The sequence below is a fragment of the Triticum dicoccoides genome, chromosome 2B (genome assembly GCF_002162155.2).
Source record: "Triticum dicoccoides isolate Atlit2015 ecotype Zavitan chromosome 2B, WEW_v2.0, whole genome shotgun sequence".
In the NCBI taxonomy this organism is placed as follows: Eukaryota; Viridiplantae; Streptophyta; class Magnoliopsida; order Poales; family Poaceae; genus Triticum; species Triticum dicoccoides.
In genome coordinates this window covers 26,222,499-26,249,796 of record NC_041383.1, presented here as the reverse complement: position 1 = coordinate 26,249,796, position 27,298 = coordinate 26,222,499, and the positions used below count along the sequence as shown (strand labels likewise).

The 27,298-nt window shown below is 45.7% G+C and overlaps 1 protein-coding gene, 1 long non-coding RNA gene and 1 pseudogene across 2 annotated transcripts; 1 reads left to right on the top strand and 2 right to left on the bottom strand.

The window, feature by feature from the left end:
* LOC119360303 overlaps positions 1-19,601 on the bottom strand; it is a 38,104-nt pseudogene extending 18,503 nt beyond the window's left edge.
* Positions 19,602-21,139: 1,538 nt separating this feature from the next.
* Positions 21,140-21,754, bottom strand: LOC119366911. The gene is made up of 3 exons (XR_005176136.1): positions 21,643-21,754; positions 21,442-21,553; positions 21,140-21,338 (listed from the first exon to the last, which is right to left on the bottom strand). It is a non-coding gene; the product is annotated as an uncharacterized LOC119366911 (long non-coding RNA).
* Positions 21,755-24,942: 3,188 nt separating this feature from the next.
* Positions 24,943-26,814, top strand: LOC119366910. Its single transcript, XM_037632590.1, has 2 exons — positions 24,943-25,408; positions 26,296-26,814. Exons 1-2 carry the CDS (start codon positions 25,294-25,296, stop codon positions 26,526-26,528), a joined length of 348 nt encoding a protein of 115 aa, XP_037488487.1. The 5' UTR covers positions 24,943-25,293; the 3' UTR covers positions 26,529-26,814.
* Positions 26,815-27,298: the final 484 nt, after the last annotated feature.

Here is a 27,298-nt window from a genome sequence, read left to right as displayed (position 1 = left end):
TAAGCCCCCGAGTGAGAGGGTTGCTCTTCACTCAGTAGGATTTTTATAACTTAGGCGAGCACATGGCTGCAGCTAAGCCCCCGAGTGAGAGGGTTGCTCTTCACTCGGTAGGATTTTTATAACTTAGGCGAGCACATGGCTGCAGCTAAGCCCCCGAGTGAGAGGATTGCTCTTCACTCGGCAGGATTTTGATAACTTAGGCGAAACGGATTCGCAGCTAAGCCTCTGAGTGGGAGTCTGGCTCACCACTCGGTAGGATTTTTACAAACTTAGGCGAAACGGATTCGCAACTAAGTCACCCACTGAGGGGAATTTTATTGGAAAATAAAAATAAAAAGTGACAGATATTGTGGATGAACTACAAAAGTACTTTATTGCAACTCATCCGAGTGATAAAACTTAAGTGTAAAATGGGCGGAGTAGCTCCGCGTTCCAAGCTCGGGGCTCGTCGATATTATGCTCGACGTTGTAAAGACGGTACGCCCCATTGTGGAGAACCTTGGTGACGATGAAGGGGCCTTCCCAAGAAGGAGCAAGCTTGTGTGGTTTGTGCTGATCCACTCGGAGAACCAAATCCCCTTCCTGGAAGGCTCGACCTCTCACATTTCGGGCGTGGAAACGGCGCAGAACTTGTTGGTAGATGGTCGATCGGATCAGAGCCATCTCCCTTTCTTCCTCTAAAAGGTCGACTGCGTCCTGCCGCGCTTGTTCAGCTTCTGCTTCGTTGTAGATTTCAATTCGAGGAGCATTGTGGAGAAGATCACTCGGCAAGACTGCTTCAGCTCCATAGACCAAGAAGAATGGAGTTCTTCCGGTCGACCGATTAGGCGTGGTCCGCAGTCCCCAGAGTACAGATGGAAGCTCGTCGACCCAAGCTCCAGCCGCGTGTTTGAGATCACGCATCAGTCGAGGCTTCAGTCCCTTGAGAATCAGTCCATTAGCTCGCTCTGCTTGTCCATTCGACTGCGGATGGGCGACTGATGCGTAGTCGACCCGTGTGCCCTGGGAGTCGCAGAAAGCTCTGAATTCCTCTGAGTCAAAGTTCGACCCATTATCCGTAATGATGCTGTGCGGGACTCCATATCTGAATATTAGTTCCCTGATGAAGCTAACAGCAGTTCCGGAGTCAAGGCTCTTGATTGGTTTAGCCTCGATCCATTTGGTGAACTTGTCGACTGCCACCAGTACATGCGTGAAGCCACTTCGTCCTGTTCTCAAAGGACCGATCATGTCCAGCCCCCAAACTGCAAAAGGCCAGACGAGTGGGATGGTCTTCAAAGCTGACGCAGGCTTGTGCGACATATTCGAGTAGAACTGACATCCCTCGCACTTATCTACTATCTCTTTTGCCATCTCATTCGCCTTGGGCCAGTAAAATCCGGCTCGGTATGCTTTGGCCACGATGGTCCGAGAGGACGCATGATGACCACAGGTCCCCGAGTGAATATCATTGAGGATGAGTCGACCTTCTTCTGGTGTTATGCACTTCTGACCGACTCCAGTCGCGCTTTCTCTGTATAATTGTCCTTTGATTACGGTAAAGGCCTTAGATCGACGGACGATCTGTCGAGCCTCTTCTTCATCCTCCGGAAGCTCTTTCCTCAAGATATATGCGACATACGGAATCGTCCAGTCGGGAATGACCACCAAAACCTCCATGATCAAGTCGACCACCGCTGGGACTTCAACTTCAGTCGGATCTGTGGCGCTCTTGGGCTGCGGAGTTTCTTCGGTGAAAGGATCCTCTTTGACTGACGGAGTGTGTATATGCTCCAAGAACACACCACTCGGAATGGCTTCTCTCTTGGAACCTATCTTTGCTAGATCATCAGCTGCTTGATTTTTCAGTCGGGGTATATGATGGAGCTCCAACCCCTCAAACTTCTTCTCCAGCTTCCTCACTGCACTGCAGTATCCAGTCATGGCTGGGCTTCTCACGTCCTACTCTTTCATCACCTGATTGACCACTAAATCCGAGTCGCCATAGACCATTAGGCGACGGACGCCGAGTGAAATGGCCATGCGCAACCCATATAGGAGGGCCTCATATTCTGCCTCATTGTTGGAGGAATCAAAGTGAATCTGGAGCACATATCTGAGCTTATCTCCTCTGGGGGAAACCAGGACAACCCCAGCACCGGAACCATTCAACATCTTAGAGCCATCGAAAAACATAGTCCAATGCTCCGAGTGAACTTCAGTCGGCTGCTGTTGTTCAATCCACTCGGCGAGGAAATCTGCTATCGCCTGGGACTTAATGGCTTTCTTTGCCTCAAACTTGATATCAAGGGGAAGAAGTTCAATCGCCCATTTGGCCACTCGACCAGTTGCATCTCTGTTGTGCAAAATCTCTGATAGTGGAGCGTCGCTGACGACTGTGATGGAATGGTCAGAGAAATAATGAGCAACCTTCTTTGTGGTCATGTATATTCCATACACAAGCTTCTGATAATGAGGATATCTCTGCTTGGATGGAGTCAAGACTTCAGACAAATAATACACTGGGCGCTGAACTTTGAGAGCTTTTCCTTCTTCTTCCCGCTCGACCGTTAGCACAGTACTGACAACTTGTCCTGTGGCTGCGATGTAGAGCAACAGAGGCTCTTTGCTGATTGGAGCAGCAAGCACCGGCTGGGTGGAGAGCAGAGCTTTTAGCTCGGCAAACGCTGCATCAGCTTCTGGAGTCCACTCGAACTTGTCGGCCTTCTTCATCAGTCGGTAAAGAGGCAGTGCCTTTTCACCGAGTCGTGAGATGAATCGACTTAATGCGGCCAAGCATCCAGTAAGCTTCTGGACATCGTGCACTCGCACAGGGCGTTTCATTCGGAGAATAGTGCCAATCTTCTCTGGGTTAGCGTCGATTCCCCGTTCGGAAACGAGAAAACCGAGTAACTTGCCACCAGGAACTCCAAATGTGCACTTTGATGGATTGAGCTTGATATCATACCTTCTGAGGTTGGCAAATGTTTCGGCGAGGTCAGCGAGCAGGTCGGAACCTTTTCGTGACTTGACAACAATATCATCCATATAAGCTTCCACATTCCGACTGATTTGGGTGAGTAGACACTTCTGAATCATTCGCATAAATGTGGCTCCGGCATTCTTGAGGCCGAATGGCATGGTGATATAGCAGAAGCACCCGAATGGAGTGATGAAAGCTGTTTTTATCTCATCGGGCCCGTACAGACGGATCTGGTGGTACCCGGAGTAAGCATCTAAAAAAGACAACCTCTCGCATCCCGCGGTCGAGTCAACAATTTGATCTATGCGAGGGAGAGGAAAGTGATCTTTCGGGCAGGCCCGGTTGATGTGCTTGAAATCAATGCACATTCGGAGCGACTTGTCCTTCTTAGGAACCATGACGACATTAGCGAGCCACTCGGAGTGGTATATCTCTCGGATAAATCCTGCCGCCAACAGTCGAGCCACTTCTTCACCGATGGCCTTTCTCTTCTGGACGGCGGACCGCCGGAGATGCTCTTTGACTGGTTTTGCAGACGAGTCGACTCTTAGGCGATGCTCAGCCAGTCCCCTGGGAACACCTGGCATGTCAGCGGGCTTCCATGCAAAAATGTCCCAGTTCTCACGGAGGAACTGGATGAGCGCTTCTTCCTATTTTGGGTCGAGTGTTGTGGAGATGCGAGTCGGAGCTGCTTCGGGGTCGGTCGGGTGAATGTGAACAGGCTTCGTCTCACCGGACGACTGGAATGCAGACTCTGTGGCGGGCTTCTTGGATCGCAGCAAGTCACTCGGATCTGCGTTTTGCTTGTATTCTTCGAACTCGACCGCTGTCACTTGGGAATCGGCAATCTTGGAGCCCTTCTGAAAGCACTCCTCTGCCTTTTTCCTATCACCGGTGACAGTGATCACACCTTTGGGACCGGGCATCTTCAATTTGAGGTACACGTAACATGGTCGAGCCATGAACCGTGCATAGGCTGGTCTCCCCAAAATGGCATGATATGCACTTTGAAAATCCACGACCTCAAACGTCAACTTTTCTTTGCGAAAATGCTTCGAATCACCAAACACTACGTCCAAAGCTATCTGGCCAAGTGACTCGGCCTTCTTCCCTGGTATAACTCCATGGAAGCTCATGTTACTAGTGCTCAGTCGGGACATCGGAATGCCCATACCTTTCAATGTGTCTACATACAATAAGTTCAGCCCACTTCCACCATCCATCAGCACCTTTGTCAGTCGAGTGCCTTCGACAACTGGATCGACCACCAAAGCTTGCCTCCCGGGGGTGGCAATATGAGTCGGGTGATCAGATTGGTCGAATGTGATGGGTGTTTGAGACCACTTCAGATAATTTGCCTTTGCTGGGGCAACCATGTTCACCTCTCGGTTAATCACTTTCAGTCGACTTCTGCTTTCCACATCTGCAAAGATCATCAGAGTGGAGTTGATATGCGGATATCCTCCCTCACTGTCCTCTTTGTCTTCGGCCTTGTCCGACTCCTTCTCCTTGTCCTTAGACTGTTTTCCCTGAAACTGCTGGATCAGGAGTCGACATTGGCGAGTGGTGTGCTTTGGGTAAATGATATTCCCCTCTTCATCTTTCTTCGTGTGAATGTGACACGGCATATCCATCACGTCGTTCCCTTCTTTATCCTTTACTTTCTTGGGGTTCCAGGATCCTTTTGGTTTCCCCTTAAACTTTCCTTGAGTCACGGCCAGAGCCTCTCCAGGAGCTGCCGGTTCAGCCTTCCGCTTCTGTTTCCGACTGGTGTTTCCTTTTTCCGACTGACTCGGCTTGTGCTTGCCGCTTCGGAGTCGGTCTTCTTCTTCGCCGTTGGCGTACTTGGTAGCAATCTCCATCATCCGACTCAAGGTCATGTCACCGGTTCGACCAAATTTCAAACTCAGTTCTCTGTTCTTGACGCCGTCTTTGAAGGCGCATACTGCCTGATGATCAGAGACATTTTCCGCAGTGTGGTGCAAAGTGATCCACCTCTGAATATACTCTCTGAGAGTCTCATTAGTTTTCTGCACGCAGACTTGCAACTCTGTCAATCCCGCTGGTCGCTTGCAAGTCCCTTCAAACGTTCTGACGAACACTCGGGACAGATCTTCCCAAGTGTAAATGCCGCTAGGGGGTAATTGAGTCAACCATGCCCTGGCAGAACCTTCCAACATGAGGGGCAAATGCTTCATGGCCACCTCGTCGTTCCCACCACCGATCTGAACTGCCACTCGGTAGTCTTCAAGCCAAGTTTCAGGCTTAGACTCACCAGTGAACTTGCTGACTCCTGTTGCCAACCTGAAATTGGGGGGGATAACTGCGGCTCTGATAGCTCTGCTGAAACATTCAGGACCAGAAACATGTACTCGACTGCTCGTGGGTACATCTCTGTCGAGTGCACCTCGATGGGCTCTATTCCGGTCGACCAACCCTTGCACGATAATGGATCGCGCGTCGAAGCCTGGCTCTCTGGGGTCAACTGGAACCCTATGTCCTGTACTGTACTGACGCCTATCATCTGGCTGCCGAGGAGCGTAAGACCCACCCCTCGGAGGGGAATAGGGCACTCGACGCCTATCATCTCGGTCGAGTCTGTCGCCATATTGATCTCGCCGATTCTCACGCCCTTCGCGCCGCGGAGGCGATCTGGGGCTGTGAGCCGACTGGACCGTATTCACAGTGACAGATCGACTGTGAATTCTGTTGCGCGACTGAGACACGGCTGAATTCTGATCTCCTGCTGCCCGGAGCAGATCCCTGATCTGCAGCAAACCTCTGCCAGCTTCCGACTGCGAAGGCTGAATGGACTCTGCTATACGGGTCGCAGCTGCTAAATTCTGAATTGGGGTTCGATATACCTGAGTCGGCGGGAAGAGTTGACGTCGACTGGTGTCGGGAACTCGTTGCCGCGCGCGCTCGTCGAGTGCTCGCTGAAGGTTCTCCAGTCGAGTGCGCTCGGCCAAATTGGCCAGACGCGCCTCCTCCAAGGCACGAGCCTCGGGGGTTTCTCCTGCGATGGGAATACGCAGGGGATCCTCGTTCCTGCGGCGAAGCTCTTCTCTTTGCAGAGAGTCGAGTGGCTCGGGCTGGTACTCTTCGTAGTCTCGTGCAGGGTCGCCGCCGTCACCTGCTCCACCACCACGGGCGAAGCCAGGAGGGCTGTGGGGCCCGTCGACCATCAAGATTTCCGCCGCTGGATCACTGCTTCCGCACTCGGATGCAGTCTCTCCGGAGCCAGTCGACTGATCGAACAAGCCGTAGAGAGATTCGTTGGGCTCGATTGCCGCAACTTGTGTAGTGGCCGATTGGCGAGCCACCGCGTGACTCACCCATCGCTGAAGCCTCGACCGGCCTGAGCGCTTGCGCTGGCGGGAGACCGGGAGGGTGGACGATGGAGGAGCCGACTGATACTGGGTCGACGGTTGCCGCAGCAGAACGCCGCGGACACATGCGCGAAAATGCGTCGCACCGCGGACGGGGAGCGCGTCTACGTCGAGTGGAGCCTCCTGGAGCCATGCGGAGTCGTCGGCGATGAAGGTGAGAGTGCCGAGACGGATCTCTTGACCCTTGACCAAAACTCCAGCAGACACCATGATGAGAGTACTCGGAAGAATCGCAACTTCTCCACAAAATCGCTAAAACACCAGCCCCACGGTGGGCGCCAACTGTCGTGGTTCTAAGCCTGACAGTAGAGTGGGGGGTAGGTATGGAGAGGCAAGGTCCTAGCTATGGAGAGGTTGTAAGCACAAAGGATGTACGAGTTCAGGCCCTTCTCGGAAGAAGTAACAGCCCTACGTCTCGGAGCCCGGAGGCGGTCGAGTGGATTATGAATGTATGAATTACAAGGTGCCGAACCCTTCTGCCTGTGGAGGGGGGTGGCTTATATAGAGTGCGCCAGGACCCCAGCCAGCCCACGCAGGAGAGGGTTTAAGGTGAGTTAAGTCTGGGGCGTTACTGGTAACGCCCCACATAAAGTGCCTTTACTATCATAAAGTCTACTTGATTACAGACCGTTGCAGTGCAGAGTGCCTCTTGACCTCCTGGTGGTCGAGTGAGTCTTCGTGGTCGAGTCCTTCAGGCCAGTCGAGTGAATCCTCGTTGGTCGACTGGAAGGCGACCTCTTCTAAGGATGTCCTAGGGTAAGTTACTTGGATCAGGTCCATGATCCTACCCTAGGTACACAACCCCATCACGTCGTACTCCTTCTCCTCCGCCTCGTAAGCAAGCACGAAAGAAGACAGACGCCGCAGCAGCTCCGTCTGCTCTGGCGTCTAGCAGCACAACCAGAGGCGGGAGGCAATACAGATACGGTCCACCTCTCAAGCCTCTAGAGAAGTTACCGTATGAGAGGACCGAGGAAGAAAATGATACGATTGTGCGGACCCACGTGAAGGAGTTCTTTGAAGGGGTGAAAGCAAAGAGACATCCACCTCCGGAGGAGAAGGTAGATCCGGTGAAAGCAAAGCGCACTATCGATGCCCTGAGGAAACCACCAAAGCCTCCGCCGAGAACCAACTATCAGCGCATTACTGAACAGACATATCTCCAAGCCCAGCGGTCGGGAACTACTGTCAGTGATAAAAGGTTAAAAGAACGAGCAAAGGGGAAAAAATTGCCCAGCTCGGCGAACAAGCACAACAATCGTGCCCCCCGCTCAATGTGTCTAATGCTCCGGGGACGGTGGCCGGTTATGGCAATCTTGCAGATTACCTGCCTGTTGATCAACTTCCTGATTTCTTGGAGGTGGACGAACACAGATACGAGTACGGGAAGCCTCTCGTCAAAGATGAAAAATCTCTGACAACAATGATGCGAAGATTCCATAATTGGTACATGGAAACCTGCAAAGAGTCTGCGGGTACGAATGCTTTGTATCTGAATATTAAAGAGGAGCACGACCTCGTTGAAACTGATCTGTTGACTGTTCCATTTGATGAGTTCTTCGCGTTCTTCAATCAAAAGGCCCTTGATAAACTAATGGTCTTTTGCTACTGTCTGTAAGTACTATTTCTGTCATTAAGTCTCTATATATAGCTCGACTCTTTCATTTCATGTATTTATAATTAATTATCCTCAATATATTATGCAGATTGAAGATTGTCGAGTGCAAAAAACAAGAAATTTATGATATTGGGTTCATTAACACAAATATCATAGATGAATTTCTGGTTAAAAAGGACGTCAAAGAGGCCGAGGACAACTTGCTACGATCGTTGATCAAAAATCAAAACAAAGATACCATACTCTTTCCTTACAACGGCAAGTGAGTGTTACTGTCGTGTGCATATTCAGTTTCCCTTATTACTCGAGCGAGGTTATAGTAATGTAATTGATGAGTTATGCATGCGTGCGCAGGTACCACTATGTTCTTCTGGAGATTAAGCTTGAGTGGGGACTAGTAACCGTCTTAGACTCAAGACGGAAAGATCCCAAAACCTATGCGGACATGACTGAATTGCTCAACAAGTAAGTTCAATCGATCATTATCGCATCATACCGGCAACTTTTTGTTTATTTCCTGATATCTCAAGTAATAATAATTATTTTCTTTGTGTTGCAGGGTTTGAAAACAGTTCACCGCAGAAGCTCCAGGACTGCCGAAGGAGCTGCGATATACATACCCAAAAGTAAGTACTACTGGCTAGCTAGTTGCGCGCATCTCCCGTTGATTCTATAGCTATACTTTCATCAATGCCATTTATAATGCTTCATTATCACTTTGATTGACCTTTATTTCTCGTAAAGTGCTTGTGGCAGGAACAAGGGAATGATTTCTGTGGATACTATGTGTGCGAGTTCATCCACAACGCGACTTTGAAAAACAAGCGGGGCTACTCTAAAAGATAATATGAAGTGCGTAAGCAATAATATTCACAATTTCATTTTATTACACCATCATTTCTGTTGAGTTTCATTCATATATATGTATTAATTAACCCCCTTCTTCAAATTAGACGTGGCAGATGCGGAATGAACTCCTAGAACCAGATCGCATGAAAGCAATTCAAGAGGAATTGGCGGGATTCTTTCTTGACCACATCATCAATAAAGCCGGAGAGTACCATGTGGAAATTGATTTCAATTGCTAGGGGATTGTAATTAAGAGATCTTATACATATTGTACATGTATGTAGCCAGTAGTGTCGGATACATGATACGAAAACTTGTTGTTCGACCAATCTCTCGGAGAAGGAGAGGTCGATCGATCACTTCTCTCAGTATGCATGACGAACTTCTGTACTCAATGGTTCTCTCAATCACTTATGTATATATAGTACATAGCGTCGACCAAGCACGGACATAAGAGAGGACACTTCTCTCTATTAATTAGCTAGCTAACACAATATATGAAACACCTAAATTAACCCCCCAAAACCCCCACCCCCCTCCTTTCAAAAAAAAAACAAAAACCCCCAACCGGGACCAAAGACCCCCTGACTGGGCTCGGCGCACAGGGCCACGTGAAGGCACATTGGTCCCGGTTCGTGTTTGAACCGGGACTAATGGGTGGAGGTATTAGTAACGACCCATTACGAACCGGGACTAAAGGCCCTTACGAACCGGGACTATTAGGTGTTTTTCTACTAGTGATTCAAGCAACACAATCCTCTTCTAAAGACAACAACACACAATGCAACACCACAATCTATAAAGAGGCAAAAGGGTTCATCATACCGTATAGAGTGAGTCGGGGCATTTCAGCTTGATGACCAACTCCAGGTGGCCCTTGGGAGCCTCTAATAGATACGACTTCCAGGCTTTCTTTTTTCTAGATTTAGATATATATGCTCTCCCTCCTGTAATAGTATCCAAAGAACCGAGTCAGGTTTCTTTGTCTATAAACACAAAACAAGACGAAGATATGCTATAACTGCTTTGAGCAATGTCAAAGTACACTCTTTTAGCACCAGCCACATTGGTAAGAAGCATCAATAGAGGAACAAAGGAACAGTAAGTAAATGGTCAAGTAAACAGTGCAAGATCAAGTAGCAGCAGAAGTAGATGGTCAGAGCAAGTAATGATCAGAGATCTTGATTAAGCCAGTGTGCATCCATGCAAGAAAACAACTTCTTTATGTCATGGTCAGGACATACGGCCTAAGAAGAGTAGGTTTTGATGATTTCTCAAACTGGTACAACAATATCCTACTAGTGCAGGGCTGGAAGTGTTTCTTTTTCCCCATATGAAGCAACAATAGTAATTTGCTTCAGGTTCCACTATGGAACAAGCCCATAGTTTAGCAACAAAACCATCAGCAAAAAAAGAGAACTAAAATGAACAACATCATCGGCACCCAGCCGACCTGACCATCACTCCTGTACAATAGTAGGGAAGAACATGCAATGCAAGCTCCATAAGCTTTCCAACGGAAGGCCTGGAGGTTGTTGCCACAAGCTGTCCACTCTGAACAGGAGCACAATGCGAGTGTCTGGAAACTATGCTAGAGGCAGAGCAGCAATTACTTGTTAAAAAAGCATCTTGGGTGGGATGGCAGAGAAGAGAGCAACCTTAGTGAGCATCAATAAAGGACCAAAGGAATGGTAGATGGTCAAGTGGACAGTACAAGATCGAGTAGCAGCACTAGTAGATGACCAGAGCAAACCAGCAAATGTGCAGTACTGGAAAGCATATCTTTTCTCCTTGTTTTATTTTATGAAAATTAAGTCTGTTTTCACAACTCAAAGTTTTGGAACTATATGTGCTTCTCTTCCAGCTAGAGTGGAATTGAGTCTGTTTTCACAACTAAAAGTTTTGGAAGTTCCAAAAAATTATGTTAAGTTTGAACAGCAACACACAATGCAACAACTACATATAACAGGAGGCACATCATCACAAGAGGAAAAAGTGTTCATCATACCATATAGAGCGAGCCGAGCCACTTCTGCTTGACGACCAACTCCAGGTGGCCCTTGGAAGCCTCTAACCGACACGACTTGCAGGTTTTCTTTTTTCTATATTTAGATGTATGCTCTTCCTCCTGTAATAATATCCAAAAACCGAGTCAGGTTTCCTTGTCTATGAACACAAGACAAGACAAAGATATGCTATAACTGCTTTGGGCAGTGCCAAACTACACTGTTTTTGCACAAGCTCCATTGGTAAGGAAGCATCGGTAGAGGACCAAAGCAATAGTAAGTAGATGGTCAAGTGAATAGTGCAAGATCAAGTAGCAGCAGCAGCAGCAGTAGACGATCAGAGCAAGTAAGGATCATAGATCTTGATTAAGCCCGTGTGCATCCATGCAAGAAAACAACTTCTTTATGTCATGGTCAAGACATACGGCCCTACAAAAAAATGCTTCGATGAGTTCATAAACTGGTACAACAGCATCCTACAAGTGCAGGCCTGGAAGTGTTTCTTTGTTTGCACTATGAAGCAACAACAATAACTGGTACAGCAACGCAAGCTCCATAAGCTTTCCAGCAGAAGGCTGGAGGTTGTTGCCATAAACTTTCCAAGTGTCTAGAAACTATGCTAGAGGCAGAGCAGTGGTAACTTGTTAAAAAAGCATCTTGGGTGGGAGGGCGGGGTAGAGAACAACCTTGTGTGGGGAGTCAGCATCATCGTCGCCTCGAGGTTGAGGCATGACCCGATGATCTCATCGTCTAGCTCAACAGATTGACAGCTTGGCCATGTGATCCCGCATGTTCCTCATCGATGTGGTCCTGCAAGGCTCCATGGACTCGAGCTTGGTGGCGACGCAACCTTTGGTGACCTTGTTGAAGTACACCAATGGCGTGTTCCCGATCAGCTGCACACGCATCGCAACACAGAGGGAAAGAGTTTGAATATTGAGAAATTCAAGTATGTATCACATCAGAAACATAAACAAGATCATTATTCATTGGCAAGGAACAGCTGGAACTGTACAAGACTACACTAGATACATGATCTTCCCTTACGAGTAACACATGCATTCATATCTGACATGAGTAAACAAAATGTGCAGTAGACTGTCCAAAACTCCTATATATTTTTCCCTTGTTTTTTTCTGAAAAAAAAGGACTAGAGTGGCAGCCAGAAAGGAAGTAGCCCATATAAAGAGATGGATAACAACATCAATTGTTTTCGAGTGTCAAGCAACACAATCCTCTTCTAAAGACAACAATATGCAGTGCAACAACTGTATATAACAGGAGGCACATCATCACGAGAGGCAAAAATGTTCATCATACACAAACATGGAGAAAACCGAGTTTGCTTGAACCAAAATATGTTGCTGCATATTTATTCATTGAAGAAAGTGAACACCCAAAAGGGATGCCCTATTACAAACTGAACCAAAACGTGGTGTGCACAACATCCAAAAGGGAACATCGGTACAATTGCAAGTGCCATCCAAGTCAGATCTGGGGGTGCAGGGGAGGGAGAGAAGCTCTACATATACGGCCGCTCGGAGGGGAGGAGGAAGCATCCACCAGTCGCTGAAGAGAGGAGGCACGGGGAAGAGCTCCTCCACCTCCTCTAGCCACCACACGCGCTCCCCACAAATAGCCCCATGGCATCGAGTCAGATATGCTCTCCTGTAACAATAATAACATCCAAAGAACAAAAGTCAAGTTTCTCTATGAACACAAGACAAGGCATTTTATCTAGCAATAATCTCCTACGGGAATGGAGACCACCAAAGATTGCTCTTTTAAGCTCAAAAATGCAAAGTCGTTCACAAAAGCCATGTTTTGAAATTCCACCCAATGAAATGAGAGCCAACTTATTATATATTTCTACCTATGCAAATCAAAACCAAAGCAAATTTTGGGTTGTTGGGTCCCCGGAGAACTTGAGCTATCTTCTAATCATGCAAATGAGTGCTCCACCAAGCACAACACACTGATGAACACCACCGGTGTAGCTCCTATTATTGCCGGTTCACATGCCTAATGTGGATGCCGCCATTTGAACCGCTGACTCCAGTGATCATGTCGACTGCTCTAGGGTGCTTGGGTAGACAGAGGTTGCTCTCCTGTGCTGGGAGGCTGGGACCTTGTAGGACTTCCAATCCCCTGTCATTCAGTTACACGAAAAACGTGCAACATGTGTACTCGAGTGTATCTCAAACTTAGGAGACTAAAATATGCTTTCCATTGGACATGCATAGTTTTGTTAATAAGGATGCTTGAACAAAAAAATGTTCCTCATACACAAACAGGGAGAAAACTGAGTTTGCTTGAACCAAAAAATGTTGTTGCGTATTCATCCATTGAAGAAAGTGGACATCGAAAAGGGATGCCCCAGTAGTAAACTGAACCAAATGTGATGTGCATAACATCCAAAAGGGATCATCAGTACAATTGCAGGTGCCATCGAAGTCAGATCTGGGGGTGCATGCATGGGAGGGAGAGAAGCGCACCATGTACGCCCCCTGGCAAGGGAGAAGGAAGCAGCCATCAGTCGCTGGAGAGAGGAGGCAGGGGCAAAGAGCTCCTCCACCTCCTCTAGCCGTCACACACGCTTGGTGACGAGGTGCTCCCCACGAACAACCCCATGGCGTCGAGTCAGATATGCTCTCCTGTAACAATAACAACATCCAAAGAACCAGAGTCAAGTTTCTATATGAACACAAGACAAGGCATTTTATCCACCAATAATCTCCTATGGGAATGGCCACCAGAAAGAGTAGTCTTTTAAGTTCAGAACTGCAAAGTCATTCACAAAAGCCATGTTCTGAAATTCCACTCAACGAAATGAGATTCAATTTATTACATATTTGTACCTAATCAGATCAGAACAAAAGCAAGTTTTGGTTTGTTGGGTCCCCGGATAACTTGAACTATCTTCTAATCATGCAAACGAGGGCTTCACTAAGCATAATTAATACATTGATCACTCCCATAGTCAGCCAGAACAAACAAGATTATATATGATGCACTTGTTGTATTCCACAATCCAGAGCTCCCAGTCCAAAACCTAGTTCCCAGAGCAAACATAGTTGGAAGGAGAGATCAGGGACTCACATCAACCTAAAAGCCTACATATGCACTACCATTGGCTGATAGAAACACCACCAAGAATGTATCAACTACAACTATGATGTCAGCAGTACCATGTTCAGTTTGTCAGCACAAGCGATTGAAAAAATAATGTCAAATCCAATTGCCATTGCACAAAAGAATGGTAGTACACAATGCACCTATGTTCTGTCGCGGATTTTCTAATCATAGATGCATTTTCATCTCCCCTGGACAAACAATCAACGGCTCAAACAAAATAACTAGGCTATGTTCCAAAAAGGATCGCACAGTATAGAAACTCATGCGGTGCATGCAAGTTCACACCATGGAACTTTGGAGACTAACTCAATTTGAAGTAACAACTAGGCTAGAGCTAGAAACTAGTCCATTGTGAACAGGAGCATGATGCGAGTGTCTAGAAACTATGCTAGAGGCAGAGTAACAATAACTTGGAAAAAATAAAGCATCTTGGGTGAGAGGGCGGAGCAGAGAGCAACCTTGTGTGGGGTGTCAGTGTCATCATCACCTCGATGTTGACGTATGACCCGATGACGTCCTCGTCGAGCTCGACAGCTTGGGCGTGTGGTCCCATATGTTCCTCGTCGATGTCGTCCATAAAGGGCGCCTGCTGCTCTGAATCAAACAAAAACATAAATTAGGGGATCTGAGAGAGACTAGAAATCCAAGCCAGCCAAGAGTGTGTCATCCAATAGCAAAAGAGCCTACTACAACATGACTTTCAACCACCCTAGCAACATCACGAGCATGACTATAAATCACAAAAAAGCCATAGCTACAGCATTAGCTCCATATCAGAAAAAGAACACATTATTAATAGAGATTAGCTAATGAATAATGATCTTGTTTATGTTTAAGATTTTAAATAATGCGAAGAGATTATCTAATCTTGTTTATGTTTAAGATTTTAAATAATGCGAAGAGATTACCGAATCTTGTTTATGTTTAAGATTTTAAATAATGCCAAGAGATTATCAACTTTTGTTTATGTTTAAGATTTTCAATAATGCCGAATAAAGCTCTTGGCATTGACATTTCTCTCAAGGAAATGAAGTTCCGCATTTTCTAGCAACAGGACAAGCACTATTCCATCTCAGAAAAACAAGGATAAGCTCAAGACAATCTGGTAGTCCTGCCATCTGTACTGTTCAGATCTGTGTACTACTACTAGAAAGCATATCTTTTCTACTCATAGAAAAAAGTGAACACCCAAAAGGGATGCTCCAATACAAACTGAACCAAAACATGATGTGCATAACAGCCAAAAGGGTGTAAATCAGCATAATTGCAAGTGCCTTCCAAGTCAGATCTTATGAACACAAGACAAGGCATTATATCCAGCAATAATCTCCTATGGGAATGACACAATTTTCAAAACAAGTCCAGAGTGTGAACAAGCACTGTAAGAACAGATTTACAAAATCTGATCCGACAAGTGCAACACTAGCCCACTCAACTATCGATGGATCACATCCATTTGACAATGTTTAAATAAATCAAAAACATAACTTTGCTTAAGTATATCTTATCCAACATCCAAACAATATCTTTGAACAGCGAATGTAATATCACCCGGAGTCTTCTTACAACAAGAACATTTAGCAACACTCCACCCTAACAAACATGAAGCACTAATTAATATGCAAACTTTCAAGAATACAGTCTGCTAACTAAAATAGTGAAAATAACAGGAATACTTGGATGACTATAAACCATAAAGAAACTGCTACTGCAACGCAGGCTTAACAGGGTCTACACCACAATCAGCCACAGCTCGAGGGCCAGGACAATCTCAGGGGCTTAAGGGGAGAGAGTGAGGAGACTACAAACTCACCAGAACCGAGGACGAGACAGCCACCACCTCATCGCAAAGGGTGCTCAGGCAAGAGAGGGAGCCTGCCAGGACGACGTAGCTCCTGTTTTTGTCGGTTGACACGCCTGATGTGGATGCCGATGTCGTTGAACTGCCGCCTCCAGTAGTAGAAAAGATATCAGTACAAGTATACTAGTATAACACAATGATCTAGTATCTGAGAAGTGGTATGTGACAGCAGCTGTATCAAGTAGTCAACAAAATTAAGCCTACACGTACTCTCAAACTGAAACCGTCGTGCCATTTTTTTGCTAAAAAGAATAAGAGTTGTATCCATCCAGCCTGTACGTACTCTACACAGGAGAAAATCAACATCAATGTTGATCTCACAAGTGAGAAGCAGAGGCTTCCCAGCCCAACACATGGCTGACTAAGTTTCAAAGCTGCAGGAGGAGATGGCAACATTATATCATCAGTGGAGTTACCGAGAGCCAATTGAGGCCATCGATCGGCACATCATTTGATTGCTAAACAATAACCAGTGTGATTGCAGAAGCAAAAAAATAATGGTCTCTGTATATATACAGCAGCAAAAGAAAAGAAACGCCTCTGTATATATATATACTCCCTCCGTTCCAAATTAGATGACTTTCATTTGTCTAGAGATGGATGTATTTAGACACTAAACAAGTATAGATACATCCATATGTAGACAAGTGGGGGTCAAGTATTTTGGAACGGAGGGAGTACATAGGAACATGCATATTATATTTTCGTTCCTACAAAGCAAATAAATACATAGGAGGTTAATGAAACTAGCTAGCTCAACTGATGAATTAGTTACAGCTGAAACAATAAAAACAAGGGGTGGATCATCACTGTGTCTATCGATGCTATACAAATCACGAATCCCTGTTGAACAACTAAGCAGAGTACTACTCCAGGTTTTAGAAACTAGTGGTACATCCTAATTTCAAACGAGATGTATGCACCTCGCACTCCCAGGTTAACTAGACAAAAGATTTGGTGGGGTTGAGGAGGGTACCTGTGATTGAGTGTTGTTCGTGGTTGCTCTCGATGCTGATAAAGAGAAGAGAAGAGGTTCTCCTAGGACGAACCCATCAGCAGACCGACGGGAGAATCTTTCTCCTCCTCGTCTGTCACGTCATACGATGAACCAATCAGCAGAGTAGAGCCGCGCCATCGGGCGAGCAGGCAACCTTCCTCTCCCGGCGCAGCACCTTCAGGTTGAAGAAGACCTTGATGGTGCCGATGGCATACTCGAACTGCAGCATAGTTCACTACATAGGGAGGAAGAACAAGTCAGCATCATACCACTAGCACATGACAATACAATGAAAGCATCATCGTATCTGATACAACAAATGTACTGTTCTAAATTCAAAAGCACATGATAAGAAATAGGGATAAGTATATTTTTCGTCCTCGAACTCTTCCCAGAGTTTAGAAATCATCCCTCAACTCTAAACCGGAGAATTTTCGTCCCTCAACTATCAAAACCAGATAGTTTTCATCCCTCGTGCCGCTTCGGGCAGTTTTAGTCCGGGGTGAACAGTAAAATCAAAAAAATAGCAACAAAAATCAAAAAAATCTAAAATTTTAGAGCATCGAAGATACTTTGGTGGGTAGACACGTGCAAAAATTTGTGGTGTTTTGATATTCGAGCAGCTCGTGGCAAACAAAAAACTATAAATTTGTACGTAAGTGAACAGTAAATTCAAAATAAATAGCAAAAAAATTCAAAGCGGTATGATTTTTTTTGGAATAAAAGAGGCTTGGGTGCCCAACGTGCGTGCAAGTTTTCGTGATGTTTGGGTATTGTACGAACTCGTGACAAAAAGAAACAAAATTTGGCTCAGATTTATTTTTTAAAAAAAGTGCGCTATTTTGTTTTTTTTGCTAGAGCTCCTCGTATGTCATTTGATCACAAAATTTTGCATGCATCTTGCGTACCTGAGCATTTTGATGCCAAAATGTTTCATATTTTTTTGAATTTTTTTGCTATTTTTTTAATTTACTGTTCACCGACGTACATATTTACAGTTTTTTGTGTGCCACGAGCTGCTTGAATGTCGAAACACCATGAAATTTTGCACGGGTCTTGCGCACCAGATTATCTTCGATGCTGTAAAATTTCAGATTTTTTATTTACCTTTTGCTATTTTTTCGATTTTATCGTTCACTGATTTACTGTTCATCCCGGACGAAAACCGCCCGAAGCCGCACGAGGGACGGAAACTATCCGGTTTTGATAGTTGAGGGACGAAAACTCTCCGGTTTAGAGTTAAGGGACGATTTCTAAACTCTCGGAAGAGTTCGAGGACGAAAAATATACTTATCCCTAAGAAATAATTGTTGCATATTCTAAATGCTCCTGAGATCTGAGTATTTTGGTCAGTAACCCAATAATTGGACTTTGAAAACCAACCTAACTTCAGTTTTGGCGCATTACGTGTCTCATTAATGCAATATTTTTTTATGTTACAGGTGATGCCGTCAATACCTAGGCATATTTCATGAGTTCCTCAAACTCAAAAGTGGAGCGACCCCAACCTTCAAGAGGCATTTTATATGGAAATGAGAGTACAGATCTGATGAGAGGTACATGTCCGTGCAAATTTCTGCTGCACCAACAACCTAACAGTATTGTATTATAAAAACGAAAATCATCTAGAATTCAATAGCACCAAATGTTGATCAATAGTAGTAGTACAGAGTAGTCCAGACGCATGGGTCACCATGAACCATTAGTCAAAAACCAAATCGTTTAACAGTAGCCATTAGCAGTTAGCACATCATTTACCAAGAACCAATTGAGGTCGAAGAAGCAACCATTAGCAGTTAGCCTAACTCATTGCTGACTTTTAGTTTCAAAGATGCCCAGTCAGTTCTTAATGTCCCAAGCATTGAAAGGTAGAAGCATGCATACTATATTTTCTTTTCTAGAAAGAAAACAAATCCGTATAGGAGGTTAATGAAGCACCCGCCCCCAAACGGACTAGCTCAGTTGATGAGTTTGTTTACAGCTCAAACTAAACAATACAGGGCCTGGACCATCAATGTGTGTATCGATGCTATGCAAATCACGTAGGCTTGTTCAACAACTAAGCAGATTACTGCTCCAGGTTTTAGAAACTAGTGATACATCCTACTTTCGAACGAGATGTATGCACCTCCCACTCCCAGGTTAACAAGACAACCGATTTAGTGGGGATGAGGAGGGTACCTGTGCTTGAGGAGTAAATTGCACAAAACCACCACTTTGAAGGTTAGGTTTGCGAAAAACACTACAATACATTTTTTTTTCAAAAAACACCACATCTACGGTAATCTTTTTGCAAAAAACACTGATCGGCGGATCAGGCTCAGTTAAGTGAGTTTATGACAGGTGGGCTCCATTTTTTGCCTACATGGCGTGAATTTTACACATGCACCCCTCTCTTCTTCTCCATCTCTCTCCCCTCTCTGTAAAAATTGAACCGCCGCCGCCTGCCGCCGGCACTCCCTGCCGCCCACCAACGCGGCCCGGGATCCCGCCGCGCCACCACAGGTTCACCGGCTCCACCGCCGCACCCCACACCGGATCCGGCGACATCTGCTTCCACCTCCGCACCCCACGACAGATCCGGTGACATCCAATTCGACCTGCAGCCGGAGCGCAAGGCGCACCCGGAGCCTCAACCTGCAGCCGGAGGGCAAGGCGCAGCCCTGCAGCCGGTGCCCAAGGCCCTTCGGCGGCGGCAGCACCAGCCATACCTGGTTCCTTGGCCGCCAGCGTGGCCCTTCGCGGGCGCCCCGACGACGGCGACAACACCTCGATGTGCCCCATGACGGCACCTTTGACCGCGACCTGGTTCCCCGGCTGCCGACCTGGTTCCCCGGCTGCCCACGCGGCCCTTCGGCGGGCGCCCCGACTACGGCGACAGTGGGGCAACGTGCACATGCTGGAGCCATCCTGGTCGCCCCGAGATCCAAACCAGGCTCGCCCCAATCCATCCAAATCGAGCTCGCCCCAGCACCAATTAGAGAGAAGAGGAGGTGCTAGACCTCGCCGCCGGGAGGTCCATGAGCCGCCCCAAGCCTCCATGGGCGCCGCCCCAGCCAGCGACGAGAGCCCATGGCCGCCGTGCTACTGGTTTTATGCACGTGGGGGGCTGATTGTGATTTTGCATTTTGATTCAGGGGTGTATACATAAATTTCTAGGGACTACTTTCTGAATTTAGATTAAAACCCATTGGCATGAAATGTGATGCCACGTAAGCAAAAAATGTGACCCACCTGTCATAAACGTGCTCAAACGAGCCTAATCCGCCGATCAGTGTTATTTGCAAAAAGATTACCGTAGACACGGTGTTTTCTGCAAAAAAAATGTATTGTAGTGTTTTTCGCAAACCTAACCTTCAAAGTGATGGTTTTGTGCAATTTACTCTGTGCTTGAGTGCTGCTCATGGTTGCTCCTGGTGTTGATGAAGAGAAGACTGGCGGGAGAATCTTTCTCATCATCCATCGCGTCCTCTGATGAAACAATCAGCGGAGCAGAACCGCGCCATCGAGCGAGCAGGCAACCTTCCTCTCCCGACACATCACCTTCAGGTTGAAGAAGCCCTTGATGGTGTCGATGGCGTGCTCCAACTGCAGCATAGTTCACTGCACTACACAGGGAAGAAGAACAAGTCAGCTTCATACTACTAGATCATGACAAGACAAAGAAAGCATCACCGTATCTGATACAACAGATGTTCTGTCCTAAATTCAAATGCACGTGACAAGAAATAATTTCTGCATATCCTACATGCTCCTGAGATCTGAGTATTTTGGTCAGTAACCCAATAATTGGACTTTCAAAACCAACCAAACTTCAGTTTTGGCGCATTACGTGTCTCATCAATGCAAAAAAAAATTGTGTGTTTCAAGTCATGCCGTCAATACCTAGGCATCTTTCATGACTTCCTCAATCTCAAAAGTGCAGCGACCCCAACCTTCAGTAGGCATTTTATATGGAAACAATGAGAGTAGAGATTGAAACTTGATGAGAGGTACATGTCCGTGCAGATTTCTGCTGCACCAACAACCTAATAGTATTATGTTATAAACCAGGTACATAGCTAGCTGCTACCTAATGAAGCATTAGTCAAAAACCAGGTCGTTTGACAGCAACCATTAACAGTTAGCACGTCATTTACCAAGAACCAATTGAGGTCAAAGAAGCTCCCTTGATGGTTCCATCTGATGGCGTGCTGAATCTGCAACAAGGTGCACTACACTACACAGGGAAGAAGAACAAGTCATCATCATACTAGTAGCGCATGACAAGACAGAGAAAGCATCATACTAGTATCAACAATAGATGTACCGTGATGGTCATCCTAATTCCGAATGCTGCAGCTCTGACTCTGAGGTTTTGGTGGGGATTGGTGATGGAGATTGAAGATGGTAGCTTTGCTTGCTTGCTTGATGGGGGTTGTTGGGTTGTCCTTGGTGTTGATGAAGACAAGAGAAGAGATGAGGTCGTGGCGGTTGGCCATCAAGGGGGCGTAGGTGGTCCTCCTCCTCCTCCGTCGGTTCCTGCGAGCAACCCAACCTATTAGAGAAGAGAAGCATGCTTCATGGAATGGAAGGGGAGGGAAGGGGAGAAGAGGAAATCGAGAGAAAGAGAGAGGGGGCGGACCTTGATGCTGCTGCTACTGCTTGTCCTTGTGGTGGAGGAAGAAGGAGCTTGAGGAGCACAAGATCCATGGCGTCTTGGGCGGGCAGAGGAAGCTCCGCTCCATGGCGCCTACCTACACAGACGAGACGAGACGAGGCGAGGGTCAGGGAGAGAGAGAAGAAGAAGAAGAAAGAAGGAGAGAACGGGAGGAGGGACTCATACCAAGCACCGCCCTCGCGGTGGAGACGACACCTCAGCCACCAGCCATGGCCAGGAGGCGTCACCTTGCCAATGAGGTCGAGGAAGATCTCCTTGAGGAGCCGGCGTCCGCGGTGGCGGCTAGAGCTAGCATATGGACTGCACAAGAGCACTTGTCAACGTCAGTAAGGTAGCAGGAGGATTCAGTGTGCAACTTATAACACATAAAAACAGAATGTTCTTAAACAGAACAACAGTCACACTTCAGATGACTATCTTGCATATATTAGTAACTACTTCCTCTTCCCCAAAATATAAGAACGTTTTATACACTACACTAGTGTCAAAAACTTTCTTATATTATGGGACGGAGGGAGTATGTTGTTGGCCTCAGCCCATGGAAAGATACTATTAATTGTTCCAGTTGCAAAAAACTATTTGCTGGAACCAAGTGATCTTGTTGCAGGGACGCATGCTCATAATCTCCAGGTGTGATATTTGTTTGTATTCCTTACAATTGTCTAGAGCTACTATTTACATGCATGCTCAAAACGTAATTCATGTTAGGCCGACGTAAGTTCAGACCACCTTCAGCGTTTGTTTTATTTAAGTATCGTTTGGTCACTTTGAATATATGAATCACCAGAAGAACCAATGAAATGTCCCTTCCGTTCACAAAAAAGATAGAACATCTTATATTTGTGAATGGAAGGAGTATATTTAATCTCATTAGGATTTGGCCAATTTTTACTGAAATCATTGGAAGAAAACACATGATATGACTGCCCACGGCATCAGGAACTGTCAGCTGTGTCCTGCTTGGTCAATGCTTTCATTTAAAGTTCTGTCCAACTAACCACCGCAATATATTTTCATAAGCTCAGATTTAACTATCATTAGTTTATAAGACCGCTATAAATGATCCCTAAGGACCAAATTGTTACCCTAATACATGTCAACAACATTTGATGGCATGTAGCTTGCATCTTGATGCATCATGTTAAACTGCATTCCATTGTTTCTGCAGGTACACCCCTTACACATAGAGGAACGAGAACCAGTTTCTGCACTTCAACTTTCATCAGGATCCCTATGCCGAGTACAATTTCTGAATAAATACAATGGGGGTTGACGGATTATTCACAGATTTTGCTGGAAGCGTACACCAATACCAAGAACTGAAATCTCCACACCTGAAGAACGCAACCGCGAACAGTCTCCTGGTAAAAATTACTCGGTTGGTCGCAGCATACGACGGCCGCTGAATAACATTGTGTTCCAGCGCACTTATCATCAGGTAAACAAAGAAGGTTCATGGTTCTTATAAACCGAAGAAGAGAAATTTCAATCAAATTAATTAATAAAAGCTACCTTCTGGCTCAAGTATCTGAGCATGTTCAAATCTGAAAGATAGAAAGAGAAAGGGGAAATAAAAGCGGAATGTAACCAAACTGGTAAAATAAAATCGACGTGATCCGAATTCAGTATGCAATTTCGAAACTAAAGAGTGTGGTTTCCTACTGTGCCTTGGTTTAATAGAACTAAAGTAATCAGTTTGAAGCCAAAGGCCTAACATTACAGTGAGGACTGGAGTTATCTCTGCATAATTCGGATTGCATCATTGAAGATATCAATGATAGAGAAGCCAAAAGCAAACATGCTTTATCAGGTATATACGTGACATTACAAAGAGAATTATCAGGCAAGTGACATGACACAGAGAAGAAAGTTATCCATGCTTGTTGCTTGAAACTACATCAACTACATCGTGCATACATTGCATAGGTTAATTATAAATCCTTTGAATTGCTCCACTGTTATCTCAGCTATAGACACACAATATTTTTGTGTGGCTAAGTGGATGTTGGAATTTGCTACTTGGACGCTGCAAAACTTGTCTTGTTTTGACTCAAGAGTTAGCATCGTATCCTCTCCTATCCTCTGAAGAGAAGAGAAGAGAAGAATCCGAGAAGTATAAGTGGTTGTGAGATGAAGCAAAGAGAAAAAAACAGCTTCCTACTAGAGGATGTGCCCACCACGTTTAAATCGGAAAGAGAGAAAGCAAGAAAGGAAAAAAAAGAGGATGTATTAGCGTGCTGATACTAGCACATTGACAAGAGAAAGAAAGCATCATTCTACTGTATCAACAACATACAGATGTACGTACAGAGAAAGCATCATACTAGGGAGTGATTTACAGAGAAAGCATCCTCTGTATCAACAACAGAAGATGATAGATTTGGTGTGGATTGGGGATAAAGAGAAGAGGGTACCTTTGTTTGCTTGATTGGGCTGTCTGGGGTCGTCCTTGGTGTTGATGAAGATAAGAGGTTGTGGGGTGTCCTTCTGCTCCTCCTGCTCCGTCGGGTCCTGCGACTGCGACCAACCCAGCCCATCAGAGAAAAATGATTGTGCATGAACAATTTTTGTTTCATGTTGAACTAATACGGTAAGGTACGGACATAGGTATATAATAAATCAGGGCTTTCTATGTACCTGCATTAAAGATGAGTATCCCAATAAATAGTTGGTGCTTATTCTCAGTTGGTAGGGACAAATTGATTGAGAAGGAAGGTTGCTCTTCCAATAAACAATCCCTGAAAAAGAGAGCAGATTCAATATAGCGTTGGTAGTGCTTCAAATTAGATCAAGGATCAAACTAATTTCTGCAGATCCTACATGCACATGACAAGAGAAAGCGTCATCATCATCGTCATATCAGCAACAAACAGATGTAGTGTCCTCCCACTCCCAGGATGGGTAGGGAGATGATGGATTTGGTGGGGGGTTTGGGGATGAAGAGAAGATGGTACCTTTGGTTTGCTTGATTGGTTGGCTGGGTCGTCCTCGGTACTGATGAAGAGAAGGGGCCTTCTTCTCCTCCTCCGTCGGGTCCTGCGACCAACCCATCAGAGAAGAAAAGCATGCGTCCGGGAGGGAAGGGGATGGAAGAAGATGAAATCGAGAGAGAGAGAGAGAGAGAGAGAGAGAGAGAGAGAGAGAGAAAGCAAAGAGAGAGAGGGAGAGAGAGAGAGGGAGAGAGAGAGAGAGAGAGAGGTGGGCGGACCTTGATGCTGGCGCTGTTGCTGCTGCTTGTCCTGGGACTGCGACCGGAGGAAGAAGGACCTTGACCAGCACAGGAGCGGCGTCCTAGGTGGGCAGAGGAAGCTATACTCCATGGCACCTACCTACAATACCTACCTACAGAGATGAGACGAGGCGAGGGTCAGAGAGGGAGAGAAGAGCAAGAAGAGGAACTCGAGAGAAATGGGGTTGGCGCTGCGTTTTGATTTTCGGCCGAAAAAAATGAATTTCGGCCGAATTTCGGCCGTCTCGCTAGGGCCCGATATATGGGCCTATCGGCCGAATAATTTGGCCCAGTTTAAATTTTTTTTGCCCGGCCCAGCTTCGAGAGCCTTCCAGTTAGGCTTCCGCTGAGACAAAACCACGAACCCACGCTACCTAACCCTAAATCGCTCTTTCCATGTCCGTCCTCCTGTGTGCGGCGCCGCCGCTGCGCACAGGCCACATCTCCTCGCCCTCCTCGACATCTCCGGCCAAGGCGCTCACTTCTCCGGCCCTCCTCCACATCTCCTCGCCTCCACCCCATCCACTTCCTGTCGAAGACTGCGGCAACGGAGCTCGGCGGCTGCGGCCCTTCTCCAAGACTGCAGCATGGTGCTCGGCGGCTGCGGCAACGGAGCTGATGGAGCGCGAGCCGACCAGTTCAACGGAGGCAGTAGCACGGGGCAGCGGCAGCAGCATGGAGGGCGTCCGCTTGACTGGAAAGGTACAAATGTTCTTGATGCAGTTTCAGTACGTGTATGCAGTTTCAGTTCTTGAGCAATTTCAGATCGATGTTGCTTTGTTTCTTGGTTATAATCTGTGTCTGCTTGTGCTGCTTTAGATTTAGGAGAGGTCCCTGGTAAATGGCTCGGCAAATGCATATATCATACGGGGTTAAGAAAAAGTGAGTCTTGATGAGTTGAACGTACAACAGTGAGATTATTAATCTGAAATATACATGCATCTGGTAGTCACCAAGGAGTCTCACAATGTTTTGGTTTGGTATACAATCTGAAACACACATGCATCTGGTATTCACTAAGGATGCTCACGATCTGGTACTATTTATTTTGGTCCAACAAAAAAGTGGGTTACAAACGTTATTTTGAACATCCTAAAATATATAATCGTTCCATAGATCTGGGGTGTGTGCTTGTTTTTGAGCTGTTGAGATGATGCTTGTGTGAAGTTTTTTTCATCACCTCCAACCACTCGCTTGTATGTTTGCAGAAGCATCTCATGTTTGAATTGATCATTTATTTAGATCTACAGTACGTCCAATAATAATTCAGTTGTGTTGTGTATTTAACTAAGTAGATGTTGACCGATGGTTAATTTCAATGTTCAGCGGTACCATTAAGTGGTGGTTCTAGAACTAAGCTTCGCAGTATCTTTCTCAAGAATAGATTATTATTTTTGACTTGTCTTTTTGGCAAACTAGAGCATCAGGTTGTATTTAAATTACTTATTCCTTAGTATCTAAACTAGAGCATTAAGCTGTACTGTTTTTGTTCCTCATTCATGTGAGGACACCCAAGTAAGCAAGGGTTGCTTCTCTAGTTACCTACTCTTCATAACTGACCGTTGTTCTTTTGTCATGTGATTTTGAAGAGAATGTATTTGTTGATAGTGAGAGTGAGGATAATGATGGGGTGAGTGAGGATGGGGAAGATGCTCCATCCATGCATGATCAGCAAGAGGCGCAAATGCAAGTGGAAAAAGAGACACAAATTCAAGTGGAAAAGGACGCACCTCCAAGAGATGGCAATTTGGAGACCCGTAGATCTGTACGGCTTGTCAAGAAGAAGACCAAGGGCATCAACAGCCTATACCCTGTTGCTTAGAAATCTGTTGGCAAGTCTCTTCTTTCTAGTGTTTTGTGATTCATGATAATTGCTTAGAAAATTTTAGTTACTTGGAGCTGCTAGTTTCTTAGATGTATACACTTTCTATCCATGCCTAGCCTTCGTTGTCATGTTAAGCAATGTATTTATGTTATCCTGAAATGTTACCACTTGACTATTGTTGCACTAGACACCTCCATGTTAGTCCATTTTATTTCATTATGCACAAAGTGGAAGAAGAAAATTCTGATGTTGAACTACATCCATCCTGATTTTCCTTTTGTATGACAATTGACAAATGGCTAGTCCAAGCCAATAGTGGGCTGTTTGTGTCTATGTTGTTTTCTTTGTATCCTTAGAGTTTTGTTGTGCTCGAGTAAAAACTGTAAACTAGAATTCATCATTCTAGTATATGGAGGCATTTAACCTTTGCTCCTGAAGCTTTTTGGTGAATAAAAAACTATATTGCTGTAGTAGATTTGTTATTTGATTCATGAGCATGCATAAATTTGACTATTGTTCTACTAGCCACTTGTCCTGTTAGTCCATTTTATTTTTAATGCACAAAGTGGCAGAAGATAATTCCGATGCAGAACTACCTCCATCCTGACCCTTCCTCTGTTTTCTCTAAACCATAAATGGCACTTGAAGAATAACTAAGGATATCAAGAAGCTTTTGGATGTAGGCAAGCTTGGAGCTGCTGTTTCAATGTCATACTTTGATAGTTGCCTTTTGGAGCTGTTGTTTCTGTGTAATACTTTAAGTCTGT

Coding starts and splice junctions, on each gene's coding strand:
- LOC119366910 (XM_037632590.1), top strand. CDS start 25,294: ATGGTGCTCGGCGGCTGCGGCAACGGAGCTGATGGAGCGCGAGCCGAC. Junction 25,409..26,295: donor GCGTCCGCTTGACTGGAAAG/GTACAAATGTTC, acceptor GTGATTTTGAAG/AGAATGTATTTGTTGATAGT.